Source organism: Pseudopipra pipra, chromosome 6 (genome assembly GCF_036250125.1).
Source record: "Pseudopipra pipra isolate bDixPip1 chromosome 6, bDixPip1.hap1, whole genome shotgun sequence".
In the NCBI taxonomy this organism is placed as follows: Eukaryota; Metazoa; Chordata; class Aves; order Passeriformes; family Pipridae; genus Pseudopipra; species Pseudopipra pipra.
Window position 1 is genome coordinate 57,254,609 of NC_087554.1, and position 25,796 is coordinate 57,280,404.

At 38.1% G+C, this 25,796-nt stretch overlaps 1 protein-coding gene across 1 annotated transcript in view; it reads right to left on the reverse strand.

Moving 5' to 3' along the window:
- Positions 1-2,041: 2,041 nt before the first annotated feature.
- JAG2 (jagged canonical Notch ligand 2) overlaps positions 2,042-25,796 on the reverse strand; it is a 70,560-nt gene continuing 46,805 nt past the window's right edge. The window contains exons 8-26 of the mRNA XM_064659370.1: positions 24,273-24,386; positions 23,321-23,434; positions 22,669-22,782; positions 22,104-22,150; positions 21,667-21,840; positions 19,172-19,322; positions 18,716-18,880; positions 18,013-18,126; positions 16,900-17,013; positions 16,401-16,514; positions 15,341-15,457; positions 14,645-14,672; positions 13,564-13,649; positions 11,187-11,300; positions 10,874-10,989; positions 8,984-9,229; positions 8,411-8,542; positions 7,249-7,405; positions 2,042-4,363 (exon numbers count right to left, since the gene is read on the reverse strand). Coding sequence (XP_064515440.1) covers positions 3,891-4,363; positions 7,249-7,405; positions 8,411-8,542; positions 8,984-9,229; positions 10,874-10,989; positions 11,187-11,300; positions 13,564-13,649; positions 14,645-14,672; positions 15,341-15,457; positions 16,401-16,514; positions 16,900-17,013; positions 18,013-18,126; positions 18,716-18,880; positions 19,172-19,322; positions 21,667-21,840; positions 22,104-22,150; positions 22,669-22,782; positions 23,321-23,434; positions 24,273-24,386 — 2,690 coding nt within the window. The 3' untranslated portion in view covers positions 2,042-3,890. The remainder of the gene's footprint in view (positions 4,364-7,248; positions 7,406-8,410; positions 8,543-8,983; positions 9,230-10,873; positions 10,990-11,186; positions 11,301-13,563; positions 13,650-14,644; positions 14,673-15,340; positions 15,458-16,400; positions 16,515-16,899; positions 17,014-18,012; positions 18,127-18,715; positions 18,881-19,171; positions 19,323-21,666; positions 21,841-22,103; positions 22,151-22,668; positions 22,783-23,320; positions 23,435-24,272; positions 24,387-25,796) is intronic.

Consider the following 25,796-nt stretch of genomic DNA (forward strand, 5'->3'; position numbering starts at 1 on the left):
TTACCACTGAGGAAGAGTAAAGCCAACCTCTACCACACCCCTTCACACAAAATAAACCCCCTAAAGTTCACAGCTAGACTGTCCAACAGAAGAGATGCAACCTCCCCAGGACAGCTCACAAGCTATTTGAGCTCTTCTTCAGGCTCATTCTTTCTCTGGTGCATCCAAAGGAATAAAATAGCCCACCAACACTCAAGAATAATGAGAGAGTTCAATTCTGGCACACATATCATAACTCTAATAGAAATTCCTCTGCAAGTTAATTTCATGTCACCTCAATCCCTGTTGTCCAAGCTACCTCACAATTAGCTTGGCAACTAGTGTCCTCTGCAGCTTTCGAGGCAGTGACCAAAATGCCTTTCAACACTTAGGTTATTCTTGAAAAGGTATGAGCAAGTTATTTTGCTGTATGAACTAACTTTATAGCTGAGCAGTCTGATCTCAAGAGGAGCAATTACATGGCCTGCTGGAGAACAAACCAGACCACAGCAAATGGCCAGAAGAATCAGGCCCACCAGGTGATTCAGGGTAACATCAGATCTTGAAAAGAGCATTAGAGAAGAAAAATTAGCATAAAACTACTCATTATGTAGAAAAATCTTGAGGAAGAGTCCATTTATTAGTTTTCCTCATTATACAGCTCTTGCCACATATGATTCTGGTAGTACCCTCATGCTTAGTTGAGATGTAAGGGTTCAGCACTTGTAAAAATCAAAAGGAAACAAAACTACTGAATGAGGTGATTTCGGGTATGTGGAGAAAACATACAAGTAATTTAAGAGCAGCATAAAAATAAAATCTGCATAAAGTAGATTAAGGTTAATTTGTGCAAGTTAAAAAGCTCACTTTTTGTTCAACCTCCTACTCTATTCATCTCGTTCCATGTATCTCAGCATACATAACTTGCCCATCACATAAAGGAGGTACGAAATAATTCTTGGTTTTGGAAGGCAAAGAGCACTACAAAGCTAAACACTTATCTATGGTGGTTTAGTGAATCCACAGTCCTGAACACAGTATCAGACACTTTGTTTAGAATAGCAGGTGATGACCATTCTTATGCCCCCATTACTTTATATGCTATTTCAGTACTGTGAAGAAGCAGAATCAGCACCTTTGGGAGCAGTGAGCCAGCTGACAGATGCACGACAGAACAGCAAGAGTCTTAAGTCTGTATGTATATAAATCTATTTCTCCTTTTGAGAAAGGTAACAGAACTTGATTTTGAGAACTGACTTAGAAACAAACTCTCGCTTATCATGACAAAGACAAGCAAATACTTCAAGGAAAGCAGTAACAAAGTAGCTGTATGATGACAAGTAAAAGCTCTGCTAGGATCTACAATTCTTCTTTGGAGGTTGATAGCTATTAGGAAAAATCCAACTTTTATATTCCATATTACCTTACACAAGAATTCACCTTTTACTGCAAAAAGTATTCCATACAAAGCCACTGTAAGAAACAGGCATAGACCTAGTGAACTGAAATTGGAGCATGACACGAACAGCTGCAGAATAGAGGAGGAAGGTATTATTTTAAAATCCAACTCAATTTGGCAAGGATATCACCTCAGGCCTCTGCACGCTCTTCTCACCCGAGGAATCAAAACGCTGTTGCTCAGACAAGCCTTCACTCAGCAGCCAGGAGAAGAACCACTGCAAAAGAGGCAGATCGTACACACAACCACAGAATATCCTGAGCTGGATGGGACCCACAAGGATCATCCAAGTCCAACTCCTGGCAGCTAAAACACAGCCCTTGTGCTTTGCAGAGGGGCAGCACAGGGAGAGCCTCAGTTTAGGAACTGGAGGTGTCCCTGTCTCTAAAGCACACATGGGACACCACCTCCTCCACAGACTGTCAGCAGCGTGGGCACAGGACAAGGCTGCCAAGCAGGCTCAGGAAGTGTCGGCGCTCGGTGCAGGCTGAACGCTCAGGTTACAGGAAGTACCGGGAATTAAGTCAGGACTTTCACTCCTCCTCTGTTTAGCCTTGTCACATCCGAACTCCAAAGCACTTAGAAAGCAAACACAACCTGAAGTATCTTACACACAATGAGGGAATCATTTTATTAGATTATGGAAGACAGCAGCATTACAGTACAAAAAGTTACAAGAGTAGCAGAAAAAAAGTGTTTTTGGTTTAAATACTCAGGATTATACCGGGGAACATGAGAAGGATAGTACCCTTTTCTAAACTAACTCCTAACCAGGTTATCAAAATAAGTTTTGAATATTTAGCACAAGTAAAAAAGTTACAACAAACATCATTATAAAATGCTTTAATAAATAGTTTCTTTTCTGAAAGTTTTTTTTTTTCCAAGAACATGTCAAAAAAATGTACTAATACAGATGATCCTGCAAAGCAAATCCTGCATTCCTGTATAAAATAACTGGTTTAAAAACATTCACTTTTACATTGTTCATGGGCCAGAGTTTACACTCTCAGATGTCCGTTCCTCTCAGTGGCAGGGTAACTAGGTGTATGTAGTGTTATGCTTCTTCAGTAATTAAAAAAAAAACAAAACAACTTACAGTTTGCCCAGTTAACAGCAATAATAAAAGCCTTAAAAAAAAAAAAGCATAAGCCTTCCATAACATATAACCATTTCTAATGAGATACTCCCATCCTCTGAGCTTGCCAGCCTTTTTTCCTTTAGAGCGAAAGATGAATAAAGCACAACAGAAACAAGATTGAGGAAAATATTGTTCCCTTCATTAGGCCTGTATTTAAACGCAAAAAAAAAAAAGTAATACCACATGTAATTAACATATTCACAAAAGAAAAAACAATGCCTCGCTATGTTGGTACTGTACAGTAGATGCACCCGTTAGTGTTCTTGAGATGGGCTGAACATGGGGATAAACAAACATTTCTGGATCTATTTACACATAGAGTGGTTATGTTCCTATGTAAATACAAATGACCAACAGATTTCCTAACATTGATTGTATTAACATCATTTTCTAATCTGGACATTATACCAAAAAAAGTCTTATAAACTGCCATAGAACCTCCTTTTCTGCAACATAAATTAAAAGGAATGACATGTAAAAAAAAAAAAAAAAGACCAAAATATTTAACTTATTAAATCAAATATACAGAGTGATTCATTTAATATGTACATATTTACAAAAAAGCACTTTCACTATTAGAAAATAAACTGTGTCAGTTGGGGAACCTAGAGTTCTCACAATTTTACTATATTGATATGGCAGTCTTTGACAGTTGCTATAGAAAAAGTTTAATCTCAAGGCACTTGTCACATGCTTCAATACTGCAATTCTAAAGTAATTAAACAGAAATAAAAAGGCCACTTTTAAACCACAGTTGAAAGATCTCTATAACTATTTTTTTTGTTCCTATTACAAAGTGTGTAAGGCAAATTTGGAAAAAATCTTACAGAAGCTACTAACGTAACAAGTGCAGTGAGCTGCCATTAATAGAGATTCAAAGTCAAGAAAGCAGTTTAAAGTTCACACAATTTCCTCAACCAGGAGGTTTTAAAGCCACCATTAAATTAGAGCAAGTAATAAAAAGAAATACATTCTGTAAACAGTGTACAGTCTTTTGTAATAAACTTTACACATATTGAAAATACAACCTCTCCTCTGCCACACAGCGAGTGTATTATAAGTAAACTTTACAAAAATAGCAACTATCAAAGATTACTCATTTTTTTTTCATCTGACAGTCATTGAATAATTTATACAAGGCTAAAGAAACAAAATAAATTTTATTTATTATTTTTATTTATTTTTTTTACGCAAAATAAAGAAACTATGAACATTTGACTCCAGATACTTTTAGTCCTTGATGCAAAGTGGAGATGTCAATTTTTCCCCTCCCCAGTAAGCGCAGGCGCAGTCTGCCTACGTCCCAAATACAGGTTAGACTCTACTGCCTTCAAAGTTTGATGCATTCACATTTTTTACAGATCTGTTGTCCATTTTGCCTATTTGATGGGATTTCTTTACTGGACTGCTCTCTGATGTGTCAGATACCTTTGTCGGCAAAGGCTTTGTGAGTTTGTGAGAGAGGAATTTGTCCATTTCCTCATCTCTTTCCTCCTCTTCATCCTCCTCTTCCTCATACTCTACGTACTCCTCTACAGCATCACAAGTTCTTTTTTGAGGAGATATGAAGTTTTTGCATTCATAACGAATGTCTTTGTTACTATAAGATCTGTCTATAGGATTTCTGATGGGATTCAAAGGCGCCCACTGGTTATTGGCACCCTCTTCTCTGGGAGGACGGCTTCTCTCTCTCTCTTTTCTTCTCTTCCGAGTCCACCACACGCAGATGATTATACAAGTCAGCCACACAATGCTAAATACCGCACAAAGAATTGGAACCAAATAATCTAGAGGGCAAACGAAAAGAAATAAAGTCTTGAGTTAACAGAACGAGATACATAGCACCGGATATCTGCAAGAAAAGCATCCATACTTAGCTACAGGTTACTCATTGAAAGATATTTTTGGGGCAAAGGAAGTAAGATGTCTTTACAGCACAATCATAACTGCCTAAATGCACCAGTCCATCTGGAAGTGCTCTTTACTAGTTTAAAGTTAAGAGCTTCCTGTGATTAATGATGAGTGAGGAACGTTCCATTTGAGATGTTTTTTCCCCTCCAAAGACAAACTGGTTATGTAAGTAGCATCTTTCTCAAGCACCTACATGGAAGCTGGCCCAGAAAACCTCAGTAATGACTCCTAAGAGCCTGTCCCAGCAGGAGGCAGGCTATAGAGTAGAGCTTGTAAGTTGCTCTAGAAGTACTGACACTTGCATCACAAATATGTCCTGCATTTACTATCTGTCCTTTAACATCAGATCTACAGACATTTATGTATCAACAATCTCCAGAAACACTCAGGTTAGAGCCAAGTAATCAAATTGATCATGCACTCTCTAGGATGTTCCATTTTTCCTTCAGAATGAAACATCAGAATATTGTCACTAGAGACAACAGTCTTCACTACTCAATGAACAAACAAAAGGAGTTGAGGCAATTGCTTTCTCCACATTCCCAATCCAAAGCTCACTCTGGTGTTCTCCCAGCCACAGAACCTAGATTATTTCTATAGAAAAACATTCCTGAAAATGTATGTCTGTTTGGACTTTCCCCCTCCTTTCTCAAGGGCTTTACAGTTAGGACAGGATAACAACTTTTTCTATTCTTCTTAATAAGCAAAAATCCCCATGTGGTAAGAGGCAACGAGACATGAGGTGCTTTGGTTTTTTGTAGAAAGCATGGGATCATTCAACAGCTCTGCAGGCAAATGCTGTCAACTCATCACTCTAATGTCTGATCCAAACAAATTCCCTCAGCAGTTTCAAGACATCTGCTTACAGAATAACCTGCAAAAGACTGTACAAAACCAAACAGTGTTTCGACACCACAGTCATTCACTCTAACGTTCAAGTGTCTTCTGAGTATATTCCTATGTGGAATGTGACACATCCTCAAACACTTCCTTTTGGTAAAGGGGGGTGAGTAAACTGCCAACATGGTTGGCCTCAAGGGATCTAAAAATTGCATTTTAACAGTCTGGGGAAGTATTGTACTTGAAGGAGTAACTGCTATTCTATCCTTATTTTTCGTAAGCAATTTAACACTAATCCATGAATGGAGGAAATACTTCAAGGAAAAAGGAGCTCTTCATAACAGCTTCTCCAGTATTAGAATACAAAGTTTGCATTCTTACCGCTATCACATGTTATTTTGTCACAGTACCAGGGATCCAAGTTTACTTAATAACAGGTTCTTATACAAAATTGCATGCCTACAGATTCCAAATTCAGACTACTTTTTAAGACAGAGAAAATCAATGAAGTGTCAAAATGATCATCTCCACCTAGACACTTGAGTATCCCATAGAAATGAGATTCTCAACACACACATAGGCTTGACACCACATTTTGTGATAGGTTTCCACCTACCTTACCCAATTAAGGGGTAACAATAAACCAAATCAAATCAAACAACATGAGTGTCCAGGTTACAAGTTTACTTCAGAACAACTCTGCTTAAAGAACTAGGGGCCAATATAGCATCCATACTAAAATGTGGAGTCTGGAAATCATTCTGCAAGAGAATCAGTTCATCCACTAATTTTGGAGAATCTTTAAATCTTATTGGAGGTAGGAGGTGAAGTAATCCACATCCCTTTTTCCCTAGCATTTAACATGCAATCAGGAAAACAGAGGCTGAAGTACGTACGTCAGAATCTCAGCTCGATTCTTTATCATCTACAAAACTGCTGTTCAAGACAAGAACAAAGAGGGTACACTCCTTGAGGAGAGCTAAGGAAATAATACATTTGCCAAGACTTTAACAGATGAAAGGCATTTCCTAGAAGGGAAATGCAAGGAAAGTAGAACCAGGCAATCTACTAATTGTTTGGACTATGGGTGGAAGATCTTCCAAAAGATTATGTTCGGGAGGTCTAGGAAAAAGTTGGGAGAGTCTCCTACCATTGTAAGATTTTTCACTCTGGGGCTTAGTTGAACCTGAGCCTACCAGTGGTCTTGCACAAGACCATCTCCTGCCTCCCCCAGGCAGGAACAAAGGCATGCAAAATCTTCAACCGCTTATTTTGGCACAGCTCTGGGAGAGCCAATATTCAGAGATAAAGGTCTCCAATCTCACTATATCCTCTGTAAGAGGAATGAACATTACATTTTAAGCCAGCTGTGCACTAGTCAGAAACACATGATGAAGAGGGGAGCAAAGTTTTACATTATCATGGCAAAGTATTGGAAAAAACAATACATATTTAATTATTGAAGTAAATAATACATAAGCACTTCAGAAGATATTGGTACCACACTGTCTTCCCCCTCCCCATATTTTTAATTCCTCACAGCCTCAGTGCTGCAACATCAAGGGCTGACATTGGCCTAAGGTTAATGTAGGAGATTTGAAAAGGACTGGAACCACACACAAGAGCAACTCCTGATCTTGTGAAAGGTATGCTTAGACTGGGGAACTGCAATGGAAGTTAGATCCAAAACTGCAGCAAGAGTATCTGGGGATATCACATTAGGGATGAGGTTAAGTTTAAACTAGCACACAAGCACAAAAATCTTGATTTTAAAGCCACTTTCTCTTCAGTTAGTAATACCAATTAAAGACACAACCTGACCTGTCATTTTCTCCAACATGTAAAGAACGACAAGAGAAGACTGACAGCAGGGGAACAGAAAACACACACACATATAGGAGGTATGCACTGGGAGACTTACCTGATGATGAATTCCCAACAACGATGGTCTCTACTTTGACTTCAGTTACTGCCAACATAACAGTGCTGTTCTGTCGCTTAGTGATGGCATTCACTATTGTGTTAGCAGCATTCTGTATGAGGCTATTATCTTGTTCATCTCGGTGCGGGACAAAGGACTAAAGGGAGTGAAGGGGAAAACCAAGAAGTTATTGCAATCACCTAACCATGGAAATGTATTACAGCTAGACCTTAATTGAGTTCACTAGGTTGAATTTGCCTGACAGTAGCTACAAATAGTACTCTAGAAGTTTACCATAGCAATAGCATGGCTGGCTCTGCCCAAACTGCAGATGCAGTGTCAGACTTGGTGGGTAACGTGCCTACTTGCTAATCTAGCATACTTCAAAGGAAAGGCAGTGACTTCCATGTTACTTAAACTGATGAGCTAAACTTAGTCATAGTTTGGAGCAGTTCAATATGTGGATTATCTAGATAGAAGCTTGGACTAATAACAGTCTGCTCTATTTATACCATACACTTTGCTCCCTGCATCATGGCTCAGCATGTTCTTTACAGTACTAGAAGAGACAGACAGTCCAGCTTCTGCCTGGATAAACATTTACTATGAAAATTAACCCTTTCTTGAAATCAAAGCTAGACACTGGCATCAAGTGATTGAGCTGTAAGTGCCTCTAAAACAAGTCTTGAGCTCATTAGGGCAACAGTTACTTTCATCTACTCATCTTGCACCTTCTTCCACTTCTCACTTAGTACCTTGTGTTTAATGAACACCCTGAAGCAGCCATGCTCTAAATACACAGCAGAAACCCCTTCACAAGATCTAATCCAGCCACCTGCAACCATATCTCCTTACTGAGAAGGTCAATAGCCCAAGATTTCTGACAGAAAAAGTAGGCACCTGTTCTCTAATTTGGGCTGAATTACTCTAAAGACTAATTTATCAGAAGGTTGTAGTAGCCTTCTGTCATTAATGAGACCTACAATTTCAGCTATCTGCCACTACAGGAAATTGTGAGATCACAAAATTGCTTTGCAGTCAAGACTAAGCCACAGATTTCACCACCTGCATTCAAGTGGAACAAGCTTAAATGACCTCTTCCCCAGCAAAAACTAATAAGAAAACATTTTCGTATATACATTAATACCAGTCTCATACTTACAATAGCGACTTCCACTGCATTCTCTGTAGAGTAAGACAGATCACATAATATTATCAGAGTCCTGTCCCTAGAAACAGTCCTAGTAGCTGGTAAATACCGGATTTCAGAACAGATATTTTCTGTTGTAGTGCCCTGTTAGAAGCAAGGGAGATGGTATGTTTTTAGCTCAAGTGAAAAATGGCATGGAAAAATAAACACCTTGAGTTCTTGCAGTTACTAAAAGCCAATGAAGGTAGCAAACACAGCAGCAAGAAAGGGTAGAAAAGTGAAGAACAGGGTTTTGGAATGAAGGGTGAAAAACTGAGCTTGCATGACTATCCTAGTACAGCCTGAGCCCATCTTGAAATGTAAATAGTTCAAGACTAAAGAAAGAAAATAAAATATTCTGTACAAACCCTAATTTTGCCTCACCCTTTAGACAAAGCACAATTCACAGCAACAGAGGAGTCTAGTAATGGATTTTGCAAGTTTATAATAGCAAGAGGTCATACTAGAAACCTTAATCTTCCATGCTGTGACATAGAATAGATCTCTACATATATTACCATACTTCATTATGAATTCTATTCTTACCTGGGGGACTTTGTCTCCGTTAAAAATTAAAGTAATTCTAGCACAGTCATTGTCCAAGTACCCAGAATTAGGCAGACACTTGATATTGATAGGCAGAGGTTCAGAGGCACTGCATTCTCCCCAGTCTGTGCATGGTGGCTGAAAGCATTTCATGTACTTCTCCTGGCATTCTTGACCCATGGGACACTGGTTATTTGAACTATCCCAGTATTTGTGTAACAGACAAGGTTTTTTTCCACACCACACCTAGAAATTAAAAAGAACAAAGTACTGTTACAGATAATTGCTCAAATCAAAATAAGGAATTCATGTAAGATGGTCATCATCTACTGCTGACTGCAAAATATCCGTATTTTGATACTGCTGTAGTCTAGTAGCAGATGGAACTGCTCTTCCACAAAATGAGGACATTTTGTACGGACAGAAGAGTAAAAAACTAGGCAAAAATAACCCAAGAAACCACTGACTGGGCATATCTCTTTAGAAGTTTATGGATTTGTCCCACATAACTGAGCTATACAGAAATTTAAGTATTTATTTTAATCTAGTCATCCAGGTTTCTATAATCTAGAAAGAGAAATATCTCCACAAAGATTAATTTCTTCAATATTTGTGCTGAGACCCTTGACAGAAAATGCTGAATATGTTAAGATCTGATGTACACTGGTGATAAGCACTGCCACTTCAACCACACTCCCAAAAGAAAACAGTATGCTGGTACCCACAAATTACTGAGGTGCAGGGAGTTTCCAAACAAAGCTCCTTTCCAGGAGTCGGACTCCAAGGATCCTTGTGGATCCCTTCCAACTCAGGATATTCTGTGACTCCATGTAGCCTTTAAGATTCTACATAATACTCCACAGCTATTAGTGTAGAAACTTACAGATTCTTAAAGCACAACTGTCAGTGAGAAAGGGAATTTGTTCTGTTATGTAGGAAAGAACCAAATACCACACACTGATAACTTGCATTTACAGCACCCATCATTTGAGATTCTAGTTACCTTCACATACTGTTATCTTCTGAAGACATCTCAAACTCACAATCACACCACCATAAAGGGTCTAAAAGAGCATTTCTAAATTACTAAGTGCAAGATTTAGCTACTTCTTTGCCTACAGTGTGCACTTAGCTAAAAATAAAAAAAGATGCTGGATAGATAAAACCTGGAGGTTTTTTAACTGGTGCTCCCAGTGAAAGATGGGAGACTGCCATGTTAGGCAATGTTCTAAGTGCTATTAGTGCTCAGCTGGAGCCACCCACTTAGCCCTACAACTTGTCAAGCAGCACCAACCTTCCTTCTCTCTCTCCAGCTGTGATATAAAGTTGCACAGGTACCACAAATCCACTGAGAAATGCTATCTCAGGAAGGCAGAAAGGCTTGGAGTACATATACTAACACACATGTCCAATCTGCATTTAGGTTAGTTTTACTTTTTCTAAGTCACAACCACCAGGATATAGTCCATAATAAATAAAGGTTGAAATCTGTCAATTCATAAAGCCACTAAAGGACAATACAAAAAGGCAATTAATACCCTCTGAAAAAACTTCTTCCAACATGTCCTTCACCTTGGAACTAATGTTACACAAAATTAAGAGCTCTAAAATTGTGTTTGGAAAGTTTTAACAGAGTAATTTATTTATCCTTTCAAGGATCATTATTCCAGTTAATATTTCATTTTCTGTAACAAGAGCTCTAGAGAGCCTGTTCTAGCAGGTAGAGAGCAGGACAGTACTTAGGATTATAAAGACAATCCATAAGTACTTTTACAGGAAGTAACTTTTTTTTTAAACAAAGGAAATTTAGGAGAGACAAATACAAACTTGTGCATGAAGAACAGCAAATTTCAGCCAGAAGAATTTAAAAAAATAGCTCAAAATGCCTACCTTGGTGCAGTCAATACGGCCATCCAAACAGTGGCAGCTGTTGCATTCTTGTTCCCACCGGCTCCCATGGGGAAAAGTCATTCCTTTAAGCCAGCAAGGCTTTCCAATTCCAATCACTAAAGAAAAAAAAAAAAAAAATCAACAAAACCACACTCAGACACTTCATCTCTTCAAAGTTAAAACTATACAAATTTAAATAAAAAAATACTAGCTACTGTTCCTTACACATCAGACTACTGTATATAAACTCTATACGGGCTACATTATGCCTTACTGATTTTTGGGTAGAGGTTGATAGCAGATATAGGAATACCTTCTTGGCATCTTGGACCAATTCTTCCAGGGGGACAAGTGCATCGGTATCCATTTATCTCATCTATACAGGTGGCACCATATCCACAAGGGGAAGACTGGCATTCATCAATATCTAGAGAGAAAATAGGTAAAACTCAGTGATGAAGACACAGAACATTGTAATTAATAATTTACTGAGATGTAATTTGACAATACCTCCTTTTCTAAACGCAAAGGACGGTTTCTCCTCAGAATTCATCTCCTAATTAAACAGTTCTATCATTTCAGCAGTAACCTGTAACAGATTTCTCATAATTGCACCCTAATTGAAGTTCTGGTAATTAAAACAGCAGTCATAGGCTGACTCATCTCACAGAGCAGAGGTGTTGGAGAGCTGAAGGTGCTAATGCCTTCTCCACATTCAGCTATAGAACAAGTCCCACATCCTGTTCTAGTGCTAAACTCAGACATTTAGGTTTCCTAGAAAAGCACATGCTTTCATGAAGTTACCACAGTGCAAAAGCTGAACAATTAATTTGCTCAACAATGCTCAAAAAAGTGACTGAGTGCAATACAAGTCACCATGAGGCAGAAGAATAACAGTTTGGTTTGTAACACATTTGATGAACATCAATAACCTTGAAATAAGTGAGCAGATTAATTTAGTGCATACATACTTAGCACGAAAGCCTCTTAAAAAAAACCCCACCTTCCAAGATTCAGAGGCTTAGCTGTAGAAATCTATGGAAAAAGGCAGGGAAGCATAGTGCATTCAGATGCATGGCAAGGTGTCATGTGTTATCCCGGGGAAGTGACCAATACTAATTTATGCAACAGTATACAAAAGGCAAAAGAGTCCAAATTCAGAAGCTACAGGCACCAACTGCTTCATTTTCAACCTTAACCTTTCTCTTCCAAAGCATCTTTTGAAAGGTTTCCATCCACTGAATACAAATGGCATTCATATTCAATCCCAACCCCTCAAAAAACCTGTTTAAATACCAGTTCTTGTCCAACACACAGTATCAGCTCATTTTCTGTCTTTAAAGGACTGAACTTTGAAAGCGAACACAATAAATGGCAGCAGTGAGACTGCTACACATGTAAGCAATAGAAAATAATCAAATGGATATGGAAGGGCTTTTGGTTCTATTGTAGCTTCCTTCAAAAGTGCACTAAGATGAAGTTTTACGCAAACACGTGGGTATCTAAACATCAGTGGGGTTTAACTACTCTTTCCTTCTCTCTTCAAGCTCTGTAGGTTTAAGATTCTCCAGTCTCTGTATGCTGAAAAAAGTGACTAAACTCTGTTTCTGTATCATCCATAAGAGGCATTTTTGTCAGAGTTACTCCTTCTGTTTATACCAGTCTAAACAAGTAAAAAATGTCTGCTGTTCCATTAAAGCACAGTATTTGTATTTGTGACATCCTACCCTTAAGGGGAAGGAGCACCCAAGCAGAATTTGATACCCCTTTCTGGGTGTCTGGACCCAGATACAGGATGATCTGCTATCCCTGGTTCTGTATCCAGAGATCACTAAGTGGATGCTTCTACAAGTGCTGTAGCTGCCCTCCAACTAGAGGTGGTGGTTTATTTTCTATGAGCCAGAATGAGGATGATGTCTTAACTTGAAGGCACATTCACCATACTGATGGAGTGGAAGGACCAAGCCCAAAAGCCTCAAGGCTACAGAAGACTCAAAGTCTGATCTTCCAAAGTAGAAATAAGGTAAAAATAAGGTATCTATCCATGCAAGTCAAAATGGCAACATTCCATCAAACCCCCCCCCCAGAACAATGCCCAAACCCAACCAAACAATAAAACCCCACCACCAGATTCTTCCACAACTCTTCAACACAGTTTTAGGGTCTGTTGCTCTCCCTTCTTTTCAGCCTCTATCCTTAGAATAATTGCAGTGCAACAGGTTTGTTTTCTAGCTTTGAAAGACCTTTATCATACTTTTGTTATTCACGTGCCAGCACTGCACTCCTGATGTTTTTGTTTTCATTTGTGAAGTCTCAGGGGATTTTGGTTTCTTATGTTAAGTGGAACACCTGTCGATACACATCATCTTTACCAACAAGTTGTTTGTCAAGAAAAATATTTAAAACTTAAGCTTCTATGAAACCAGCACCCCAGAACTTTCAGAATTGTCCAGTGAAACCCAGAAACCAAATTTTTCAATGTAATTTAGGCCAAGTCATTTCAGCTCCATTTCATGAAATTAATAAAGGCATATAACTTGGCAATATTCACAAGGTATCAGTACCTGGCTTAACAGGTGGCTTCTGCTTCATTATTTGGAAGTCAGCTAACCTAACACAAAAAGGGTCACCAGGAGTTTGTGCATTGGAATGGTTCAACCTTTCAGGCCTTTACCCACGCAGGTACTTACTAATTCTGCAGTCAGGACCAGCAAACCCAGGTGCACATTCACATCGAAACCAGTTCACCCCATCAACACAGATGCCTCCATTGTAACTGTAAAAATAATAAACCTGTCATTACACCAAGCATTCTCAGGGTAGACTCACTAGTCTACAGATGAGTCTTAGGCAGCATGTTCAAATGCAAATTTCCATTGCCTCTATTCTCTTTTTTTCCCCTCACTATTCAACAATGCAGAATTAAAAGGTCCCTATTAATTCATAATACAAGTCTACTTAAAAAAGCCATCTGCATTATTTCATTGGTCTCCAGTTAAAAAACTCTGTTAATTAAAGCATCTGTTGCTGTTTAAGGGGACAATTTATTGCTATCAACAGAGAAAGTATAGTGCTAGACAAACAATATTGCTTAGTAAGTCACCTGTTAAAACAGCAACATCCTACAAATGCATGAGGAAGTATATCCACAGAACTCAAGGAGATGGAACAACAATTCCAAGTGAACATAAAGAAAGCCCAAACTTTTGCAAGTTTGTTTCTTTTTTAATACATGAAACACAGAGAAAGATAAGGCAGATTGTTTGCTTCATCCACACACTGTTTTTCACTTTCGACCATAAATATCAACTTCTATATTCAAAATATTCCCATCGTATCTTCCAAAAATTTAATTTTGTTTTTAAAACACATTTAGACATAGTAATTCATTTAACAGGACATTTAAATTTATTTATTGCAAATGAACAGGTTTCAATTTTTCTTTTTTATTCTGCTCAGTTGCAAAGGCTTCAAATGTTATCAAGTCTGATTCACTTCATATCACTGTAATTTACTATTCAGCTCTAGCACGAAAAGTACACTAAAATACTTTTATCTGTTCACACAGAATCAACTCAGGATTGTTTTGTGGTCTTTGTTGCTGTCAAGGAATAGATATGGCATGGCAAAAAAAATGGCTTTAAGATATTTTAGAGAGACTGGCTTCAATTATTTTAGAGTAGAATTGGTTCTAATCTGAAATGGAAATCTATATTACTGTGCTCACTTTTGTTTTCACAATAGGTACAGAACTGGAGTTCACATACTTACCACGGATGAGGGTTGCAGTCATTGGTGTCTATAAAAAAGAACAATACAGACTAGTGTAACTAGTGGCACAATTTATTTTCTAATACATAATACTACAGTTTAGAAAACAACATATCTGACAAGGAAAGTAAAGAAAAATAATACAGAATTGAATGTTTTCTTCCACACTTGTAAAGAAAGTTCAATTATCATATCACCAGTAGGCTTAAAGTAAAAACAGAGCTGAAATTTAGATTTTCCCCTCCCCCAGTGTTATGCCTTAGGGGAAAAAAATAAACAAACCAAAGTTGCAGGCTTTACTCCACCTAAGCAATTCATTGTATTGGTATGTCAAAGTAGTTACTGCTATCCTCAGAGAAAATGGCTTATACGCTACTGCTCGCCTTTCTGTATAGTTTTCATTATTAAAATTAGTAGTTCTGTGAGGATTTTTCTGCTCTGCACATGTTTCCAAAAGCTATATTTTTACAGAAGGCTGAGTGTCTTATTTTGGCAGAGACCAGATACCAAAAGAAGCATGACAAACTCTTCATTCATTACTCGAGCATCGTCTTCTTTACCTACCTCCCACTCCGAATGATTCAGATATTTTGGCACACGAACCCTATAAACTTGCTTTGTTTCAGTTAACAACTCTCTGCCAGACACTCCCAATATCCCAGGGGAATGCAGGGGAAGAAAGGAGAAAAGCCTTACTCTGTGTGCATGTACGTCCTTCCCATCCTTCTTTGCAGATGCATGAAAAGGAATCTCCACTGCCAACACATGTTCCACCATTCATGCAAGGGTTTAGAATACAGCTGCTGTTTTTAGCTTTGAAAACAGAAAAGGTCTGTATTTAGCACAGGAAGCAAAGAGTATGTATCATCTGGGTATGCCAATATCACAATCCTAAACAATATTTTAATCAACAGTTCAAGACTCACAAGATCAAAAGGCTCCAAAAATAGTCACATCGCATGATAATCTCTCACCTACCTTCACCATCCTCCCAATTCAATTGTTTAATAGAACCATGAAATTTTATTTAAGAAGAATTACTTATTTTCTTCCCCATCTGTGAAAGCATTCTTCATATATTGCTAAATTATTGCTTTGGCAGCAAGTTACCCAGATCATGAGGTGTTCTTCATGACAAAGTACTAGTATTTGAAGTTCAGGTTGTGATAAAAAGCTGCAAATGTATCTAAAAAGTAGAAAAACTGTACTGAATGAATTTCATTCAGCTTCCTGGTCCTAATGGAAGTTTCATTTTCAGAAAGATGCACCACAGATACTACACTGAATTTCCAAAAAAACAAGAGTAGTTCCCTACAGCAGGCAGTAACCCTGCAAAACCCCCAGGAAGAAGCACTTCATTCCATTCTCCCTGAGTATGCCTGCTCAGACACCTCTCGATCACAAACTTATTCACATTATGACTCCACAAGCCAAGTGGGGAACTAAGTTCCCAGGAAAACCCTTACACAGGGCCTCTGAAGACTAACAGACAAATTAAGACAAGCCCAAGTGTTCTAAAACTGTTTAGGAGAAGCTATTGAAGAGACCAGAAATGCAGTCAGAGGAAAACAGCTTCCTAAAAATCAGTATCATGTCAGGTGAGCAAAAAAAGTTACTTTAAACTTCAGTCACCACCCAACTGGAACAGCTCTGAACTAGCCAGAAGAGTTTGCCTATTTACTAAACAATTTTTTTTATTATTTAAACACTCCTCTACTTCTTCTGGGTTCACCTGTAGATAATTCAGAAAGCTTACCAGTGTTGCAAGTGCTTCCTATCCATTCTGGAGGGCATGAGCAGCGGAATGTATCTCCATCATCATAGCACGTTCCACCATTGCTGCAAGTGTTTGCATCACACTGGTATTCACCTATACATCACAACAAAGCAACTTTAGTTTCCATTCCTCTTGCTGAGTTTAAAGAAGATGTACTTCTTAATCACCAAAGTACTTTAAAAGAGACTTAAATATTTAAATGCAACAGCACCAGAAACACGCAGTTCCATTTGTTGTATTACAGTAAGCAACCCAAAGAATGGAATCTAAGGACATCTCTTACAAAACTGTTTCACTACATGAAGGAATAAGTTTCTTAAGTGTTCCATTTTGTGACTGGGAAAATGGAAGAGGTAATGAAAACGTGCCTATTTTTTCACTGCAATTGTTTTATTTTAAATTTCAGGAACTCTAGTCCCTTGAGAAGAAAGAAAACAAATCTTTGGGTAATCTAAAGATCAAAGCAAAGAACACTTACGTGAATGACAAGTTTTGCCTTTCCAGTCATTCTTACACTCACAATAGAAGTCATTTACCAAATCAATGCATCGGCCACCGTTGTGACATGGGTTAGGAGAACAGTCATTGAAATCTAGAAAAACAGTTATTCAACTTAGATGATCTAGCCCAGCCAAGGCCATGAGAAAATACAAAATGCTTCTCTATAAAGAAAATAAATTTTGTACTATTTAGGAAGATGGCAGTCCTAATTATTACAAGGTTATCTTTATATAAGCAAGGAAAAAACTCTGATACAATACAGAATATGAATTAGGAAAGATTTTCTGACAGCTTAGAAGGACCATTCAGTATGGTTTCTAAGTAGAGCACCAAAGTAACTTAGTTTTTACAAACAGCTGTGTTCTGAACTTCAGAAAAAGCTTTCTAGTAGGGACCACAGTGTCCTGAAAAGGAGCCCCAACACAGGACATCCACATGAGGCAGTTAAGGCCCCCTTCTTCTGCTTTATGTTTCAAAACAGAGTTAAAGCCATTAGGTGGTTTAACCATATATACACGTGTATGTGTAAGTATACACACATTAAACATATATACACAAACAAATTTTAGAGAAAATTCTTTTCACTTGAGACAAACATTTTAATAGGTGGAACATAATTATTCCAGAACAAACTTCATTTAGACCACACAAAAGGCTCTTTCGACAGCAACAGCTGCCAAAAGCTTCTCAGTCTCTATTTCACATCTGAATTCATGCATGTCCTGTAATAAGTCTCAGCAAGTCCTTGCCATCATGTTTTAGAAGGGGCTTCATTCAGAGCAGAAAAAGAAACAACCAGAGTTTCCTCTGAGGTGACTTAACCATGAACTGGCCTAGTACACTTCTTGGACAACATTTTTGCCTATTCCCAGGAGAAAGTTCTCTCCTCCTATACCAAAGAATCAGATTCTGCTCCTATTAAAGGAACAGACTTCTAGAGCAGCTACCCAGAATATCTTCCTGAAAACACTTCTGCAAACAAGCCTGTAATTACAGAACAGAGAAACTACCCCATTATTAACTACATACCACCTCTAACTGTTACAACAAAGCTGTAATATTTGACCCTGCAACACTTAGCAGTACTCACTTGTGTCACACAATTCTCCTTCCCAGCCACTTGAACAGAAACATCTAAATGAATCAACTTCATCGATGCATGTCCCACCATTCTTGCAAGGTTTCCCAAGACAATCATTGATATCTACAACAAAAAGTCAACAATTATCGCACAGGGTTCTTCTCCCCTACTTAGAGGAGTGATGTAGACTTGTGCCTCTAGGAAAAGCAGCACAAAGTTATTACTTCATTCATACATGCAAAAGAAAGGCTCAAACACCTCTTCTCAAGCCTGGTAAGGTTCCTAGCTTTATTGTCCCTCATGCAGCAAGTCAAACCAGAGCATTAAGTTTACCTGGCAAAAATATCCAGGTGTTTAAAAAACACCTAGACCAGAATACATGTGCTACTAAGCTGTGCTGTCAATTTGTCAGTCCCTTCTTTATCACTCTCATGCTGGAGAAACCCATGGTTTCTATGACTGTACATAAAGGTAGTGGGCACTAACACATTCACATTGAAGTTGGACTAAAGCCAGTTTTCTTTCACAGAGGAAGTGTGAACCACTACAAAGACAACTGCTACCGGAAGAAACTGAATTTCAGGCAGTACATGCAAAACAATGCTCTGTGCAATTTTATTTAAATCCAAATGTTCTGTTCTATGTTGTTAAAGCTTCATAACAAAAACTAAAGTTTTTAGAGAAAAATAATTTACAAACAACTCCTACTTACTTTCATGACAGTATGTTCCAGTAAAACCTCTGTCACATGCACAGGTGAAGTTCCCTCCTGGCTGACTAATACACCGTCCATGAGGCCCACAAACATTAGATGAAATGAAACGGATTCCTTCTTGGGTAGCATTAGTGAAGACTTCTATTGTACAGCTGTCTATTACTAAGAATGAGAAGTGTATCATCAGAGTAATGATCTGCATCATCAGTTTTTAATTTTATAAACATTATACAAAAATTAAAACTAAATCACAATATTACGTTACCTATAAGTTACCATCTACCTCTATAGGTAGATGGTCTATAAGGAGCATTTCTTCTCACTGCTTCACTATTTTACAAAGTCTAAGTGAGTACAATAACATTTCTGCATTATTCTATTCCCAACAATAACTACTTTTTTTACAATGTACCACCACTATATCATGACAGATTTCTGGACAACAGCAGGTACCTTTACAAGAATTGTTCTTGCAGTGGTCCTTGAGATGAGAGCAATTTTTTCCATCATAGTCATCAGGGCAGGCACAGTAATAATCTCCTCCCAGATCATAACATTTAGCCCCATTCTGGCAAGGGTTAGGTTCACAGAAATCAATATCCATCTGTAAGAGAGACCACAGTTAGCAGCAGCTGCTTCATTTCCCAGGAGCAGGCAGCATTATCTGCTTTGCCAAAGACACAGATGAAGCTAATGTACAAGGAACCTCAAGGTTTAAGAAGGTTTATGAATCATACATATTGCATTCCATCCTGCAAGACACAGAAACTTCAGCTTACTTTAGTCCATCCTAACGCAAAGCATTTGTGCCACTGCTAAGATGATACTCCTTTGCAGGAAGCTGAATCAGCACATTTGCAACAACTTATCAAAGAGTTACTTAAGCCATTCAGAGACATCTCATTGTGACTGTTGTGGATCACTTTAAGTCACTTCTCTGTCCTTCACATTCATGGACTAAGTGCTATAATGCAAGTTAAATACCAGCGCACTTGTCGGCTTTGTGTGTGCAAGAGATTTAAAATACACAGAACCTGAACAAAATCCCATCCTCTAGAGCAACTTCTCTTCCCATCTCAATTAACACAGAGAATTTATAACAAAACCACACAGCTTGGAACGGACCTCTAGAGGTCAGCTACTCCCCACCTCCAGCTCAAAGTAGGTCTGGTTAGACCCAGCTGCTCAGGGCCTTATTCTTACAGATACTGTCACCGTGCCAATTTACACACAGATACATGAGGTACATTTTGAACTCTTACCATCTGATTCAGAGAGCAAAATTTAAACCCAGCTTTCACAATATAACCTTTAACATAGACATTGCTGTGGCAAAACAATTCTGCTGCTTTCTGCTTTAGACTGACACACAGGATCAGTGATTTGTGATGCCCTAAATTGGTCTCAAAATCCACAAAGCAGCCTCAAAAGGGATATTTTTACATCACAGTATCTTTCCTCCAAATTGTTATTCTTAAGGATTGCTTTTCTCCCCCCAAGTCAGTTTTTCCTTCTTCACATCTCTCTTGGGAGAAAGACAGCTTTCAACTTTACAGACATAAAATTAAGCCCAATAGCGGTTTTTCATCCCTATTTTTAGCAGTTCAGTAGTTAAATAGGAGAAAAATGCAAAACTAGCCAAAGCAGAAGCAACACAAATGGTGTTAAGTATTTAATTCAGAGGAGCACATACAATTCCAGCAAGCCATTTCGTGCTTTCATATGGAACATTCAAAGCAAACTATAAAAAAAATAGCTAAGGGCTGAGAAAGATTCTCAGATCTCCTCTATCAGATGTCTCCATTTGTTTCCTTCCATTAGTGTAAATTTCCCCTTCCCAATGCAAGTTCAGTAGCTGGTACTTTAGCATCTGGAATCAATGGTAGATATTTCCTGCAACACACAAGGCAAGCAGCCAACTCTCCCCTATTATTCAAGCACATTTGCTAAAACTTTAGTTACACAGTGCTGTATGAATCAGCCCAGAGTAGGGCACTCGGGTTATGATCCTTATGCAGAAATGGTTCATGAGCTATTAGGTGCTGCACCAGTTTTATTAAACTGGTTGGTATCTGCAGCCCTTTTTAATTTTGAATAAAAGAAGGGCACTGCTTCTTTAACGATGCAAATAATAGAGTAAAATTGCTTCACTCATTCACATCATTAAGACAGATCACTCCACTGTCCTCCACAAAAAATTCTGGAGCAAATCCAACAAAACTCTAACCTAATGCCTCCAGCTGATGCTGTCTTGCTAAGCATAACACTCACATGGATTTGACTATCAGCAAAAGCCAGAAAGTGCATACTTAATGCAAAATAATTTTACATTGAGAAGTCTAACATTATCCCTAGAAAGAGGAATATCTTCATTATCAAGAAGTACTTCAGGAATTATCATTAGGACTTCAATATTTTATATCTGAATCCTTAAGCACTAGAACTACATGTTCCTAAAATGATCTCAAACAAAGTTCTGAGAACTAATAATTGCACATCTGCCTGCCTTTAATAATTATATTAATTATCTACATTATATGTAATATAGATAATTGATAAATAATTAATATACTCCTAGCAACAGCAGTAGGATTACTTCAGAGTTATCAGGATGAGAACTTAAAGCATTCTAGTGTAACAAAAGGATGAAGGTCCTGACAATTGCAAAGGAAAATGTTTCAAGCTTAAGGAATACTTGCAGCCTTAAAACACTTAGGAAGGCCAACACCTACATGCAACAACTTGTAGTTTATCAGGCTGCAAATTCAAGTCTTAGAGCTACTATGACAGCACTGCACAACAAATTTGCTTATTCAGAGTATCAGGTAACAGCTACGACAGTCAGTAATGCTTCAGCCTTTGGTCACTCCCATTTAAACCCAGAGATATATTTCTTTCAAGAATTCAATCCATGAGAAGTATTGCAGTAATGTCTCCACTGCCCTCACCTCGCAAAAGACTCCCGAGAATCCCTGTGAACACAGGCAACTGAATCCATTCACCAGGTCCTTGCACCGGCCTCCATTTTGGCAGGGATTGCTCTCACACTCATTTGTTTCTACCTCACAGTTTTTTCCTGTGAAACCACGAGGGCACAAGCAGTGGTAACCATTCACTTCATCCTTCAAAGGCAGGAAGAAAAGAAGCAAAAGTAGAAAGATTTGTTTATTGATAAAACTTGCACACAAAAATTTAAGTTATTTCTATATTCTGTATTTGGGAACAGTGGTAGTACCACATAAAGTTATTTTGTGAAACGAGTGCAAGAGTCTGCAAGTGTAATACTATGCTTTTAATATTTAAACTCATTTAAACAACCTGTAAATCCAAACTACAGGCAGAAAAAGATTAATTTTCAATATGGAATGTAATAAGTAAGAGTTACCTTACAAGTCCCTCCATGCTGACATTGTCCATGACAGTCATTAATATCTAAAGATAAAATATGCAAAGTGTTAGAATTTATACTGGAAGACTAAGCTGTGAAGTATAGGTTTGGTACAAGAAGGGAGAACAAATGATTTTCAGAAAGGACTTTTCTATATGTTTCAACAGAAAGCAAGGATGCCTGATATCTTGAGAGATTCTCATTTTTAGAAATATCTAATAAAAACTTATATTCTATATTTCTATTACAACATACTAAAAATGAGTCAAATATCAAAAAATTTTGTATCTAACATTTTAGCATTAAAATATTTTAAATTGAATCAGTACATGATATCATTCAGAAATAGGAAAGAAGAGTGTATACTTGAGTTTATTTTAATACCTATTAACTTTTAAAATAAGTTTTCAAACAGTATTTTCAATTTTCATGCTAAAAATTCCAAAAATCCTGACAACAGATATTTTTTCTTGTACAAGTATGTGCACTATCACTTATCAGAAAATCTTTTTTAAAGAACAAAACATCCTACTGTCATCATACATACTAAAGAAATACTAACTGATATGACAATTTACTCCTGTCCATCCTGGAATGCAGTCACAGTAATATCCACCAATGAGATTTTTGCAAGAGTAAGCATTAACACAGGGTTTCCCCTCACACTCATTAGCATCTGTGAAAGAAGAGAAAATAAAGAATAGAATAAAGAACAAACCCAGAAACAGATTACCACAGCACCAAGCAAAGTGTCCATGCAGTCAAAGCATCAGCAGCTCATATTATACATTGGTAGGGCACTAAAACCACTTATATATCACAGGTTTTTAAGGCACACTTGCCTACAGTAGCACATGCATGTTATCTTACTCTTCCCTTTCCCAAAACTCAACAAGATAATATGTTAGTCAGGGCAAATCCTTTCTTGCCCCCATAAGCTTAAGTTACTCTTCTGCCACCATGAAGAACCATCACCAATGCTGCATTTTACAACAGAAAAGTTATGGGGCATTATAAGTAAGCTTAAGTTGGTGCTCAAATAGTTAGATTCACCTGAAACTTCTGGCTTTAAGACATACTAAAGAGGAGCTAAGATAACAATAACACAACACGTTCCACGTTTTCTTCAATAAACATCATGCCAGAAACACACACTGTTATTCATCACTTAGGAACAATCTCCAGTGGTCATCAAAACTTTGGAAGGCACTTACCAAGCTGACAAGTTGCTCCAATCCACTGTTGTGGACATATGCACTCAAATGCATTAACACCATCAATGCAGGTCCCTCCTTGAGCACAGGGGTTAGAGGCGCATTCGTCGATATCTGCAAAGTCAGAGAGCACCTTCCGTTACACGGCTTAAGGATGGGCTTAGGAGGTTTTGGTTTAAAGTTATTTTGAGATGAAGGGGGAGAATGTACAAACAAACAAGCTTAGGAACAAACCAACATTTCAAACCTAACTTTTACTTAGGCTTTTCTCACATCTAAGATAGGGGAGAGGGAAATTCTGAAAATTTCTATTTGCAAGCAGCAAGAAGACTCAGTTAATCTGCCAGCAATTTGCAGATTGAAAGTCATGTTCCTAGATCATGACATAAGTTTAGCCAGTTTTGGTTTTGTGGTTGGTTGGGGCTTTTTTGGTCTTTTTTGGGAACAGTTGCTGTTTAAAGATAGATAAGCCACCTGTATTCCAAATCACAGGAAAACCAATTACAGAGATCCACAATACATTTCAACCACTTGCCTGTCTTCCAATTCAGACATTAAGTATTTAAGTGCACAAATCTACTCTTCAACCATTTAAGAAAGGGGAGAACCCTTCATCCTCACATTTATATTTCTTAAGATGAAACCATTCTGTATTTTCCTTTAGACTGTTTAAGGAGTCAGGAATTGTCAAACAACCTTTGCCAACAGGGCATTTCTTTGGATATGGTCCAACTATGCTTTTGATAACCTTTAGAACTCAGCTGCATCAAATCAGTGCTGCTGGCTGCATAGTACCACTCCTCTTTTCAGTCCACCAATGCTTAGCTGTTAAAAAGTCAGGTAAAGTAAAAGACTACCACCAAATTCCATACCCACAGAGCATGATGTTACCAAGTTAGCTGCATCAGCCCTTCCATCCTAACAGGTTAGTCACCAGTAAATGCATACCCACCAATAGCACATGTTGGTCCACTCCAGCCCGATGGGCAGTGACACTTGAAGCCTGACGAAATTTCATGACAAATTCCACCATTAGCACAGGGATTAGAGACACAAGCATGCTCCGCTGGGAAGAGAGAGAGAAAGACATTCTTGCTAAATACTCTTCCAGTATCCAACGGAAGGAGAACTTGTGGTTAAAAATTGCATCGATTAAAAGTGACCAAGAGCAGGGGCAGTGGAGAGGTGCCAGTACATGAGATTGGAGCCTCCCTCTCCCAGCTGCAGAGAGTTAAGATTCCCAGTAGAAAACTAAAGCAGGATTTTGCTGAAGGTGCATCATCCTTCCTATCTAATGACTACAAAGCCTAAACAGAGACAGGTCACTCTATTTCAATATCCCACATACTAGAAAAGTTTCCCATTAACATTCTGCTTCCAGCCATACACTTCCACCTCCAGAGTGCTGCAGCACTTCTTTTAAATTCAGTGAGACAAAACAGATATGCTGTGTTCAGAGGTCTGAACAGCAGCAGTAGTTTAAGTATCAAAGTTCTGTTTAGCTTCATTCTAATACTGTTCCTTGGAAACAGCAAAGAACAGAGGTGCTGGCAGTTCTGGACAGTGCTGCTCGTTGTCACTCCATGTAGGGTGTAACACTGGCAGAAGCTGCACTAAGCAAGAATCAGGTTGAGGAGGGACAAGCTCTATGCCATCACTCGTGGTGTCTTCCCTTCTCAGTTGGAATCTTTCTTTCAGGGATGTTATCCATTTCGAAAACTGAATTTACATCGTCTATGACTCTTCGTACTAGTACCTAAAGCAGCTCACACACCAACCTACTGTTAATAATCACAATAGCTCTGAACAATTGTATGGCTCCTTTTTCACTGCCTCCTCACCTGAAGAGCCAAGGTGCTTCCCCACAGCTTTCAGGACAAGCTAAGACAAGATTTCATCCACTTCAGCCTAAACTTTACATCATATTCTACCAGTAGAAGCAAAATTCAAGTTTTGATAGTATCTTTAATACAACAGCACTTCATGGAAGTTCAAAGATCTACATCCTGATTAACTCTGAAAACTTTCTGTAATACTTTAGTCAACTTAAGGCCAAGCAGTTAAGTGAGAGAGAAAAATGGATACTTCCCATCTGAACTTTTAACTATCAAGGAATAGCAAAATTCATAGTGAGAAGACTGGGAATATCACATGTAAAAAAAAAAGGATTTAACAATCCATCATGACAGAACATCCAACTAAATACTACATGTGAGAAACTTAAATCAAAAGCTCTAATTTTTCTTCAAACATCAAAACTTTAAAGCAAAATAGGAAAAAACTAGAAAACTGCACACTTGTCCATTTACCTCCAAAGTGAGAATAATCATGAAAAGTCTGCAAATACCAAAATTGTCCCCAGAATATGAACATTTTGGTCTTTGTGTAACACACACAAACAAACAGAAAAAAATCAACATGCTATCTTCGTACTGTGGTTGAGATAGGAAGCAGTTTTTCATGTTGGAAAGACACA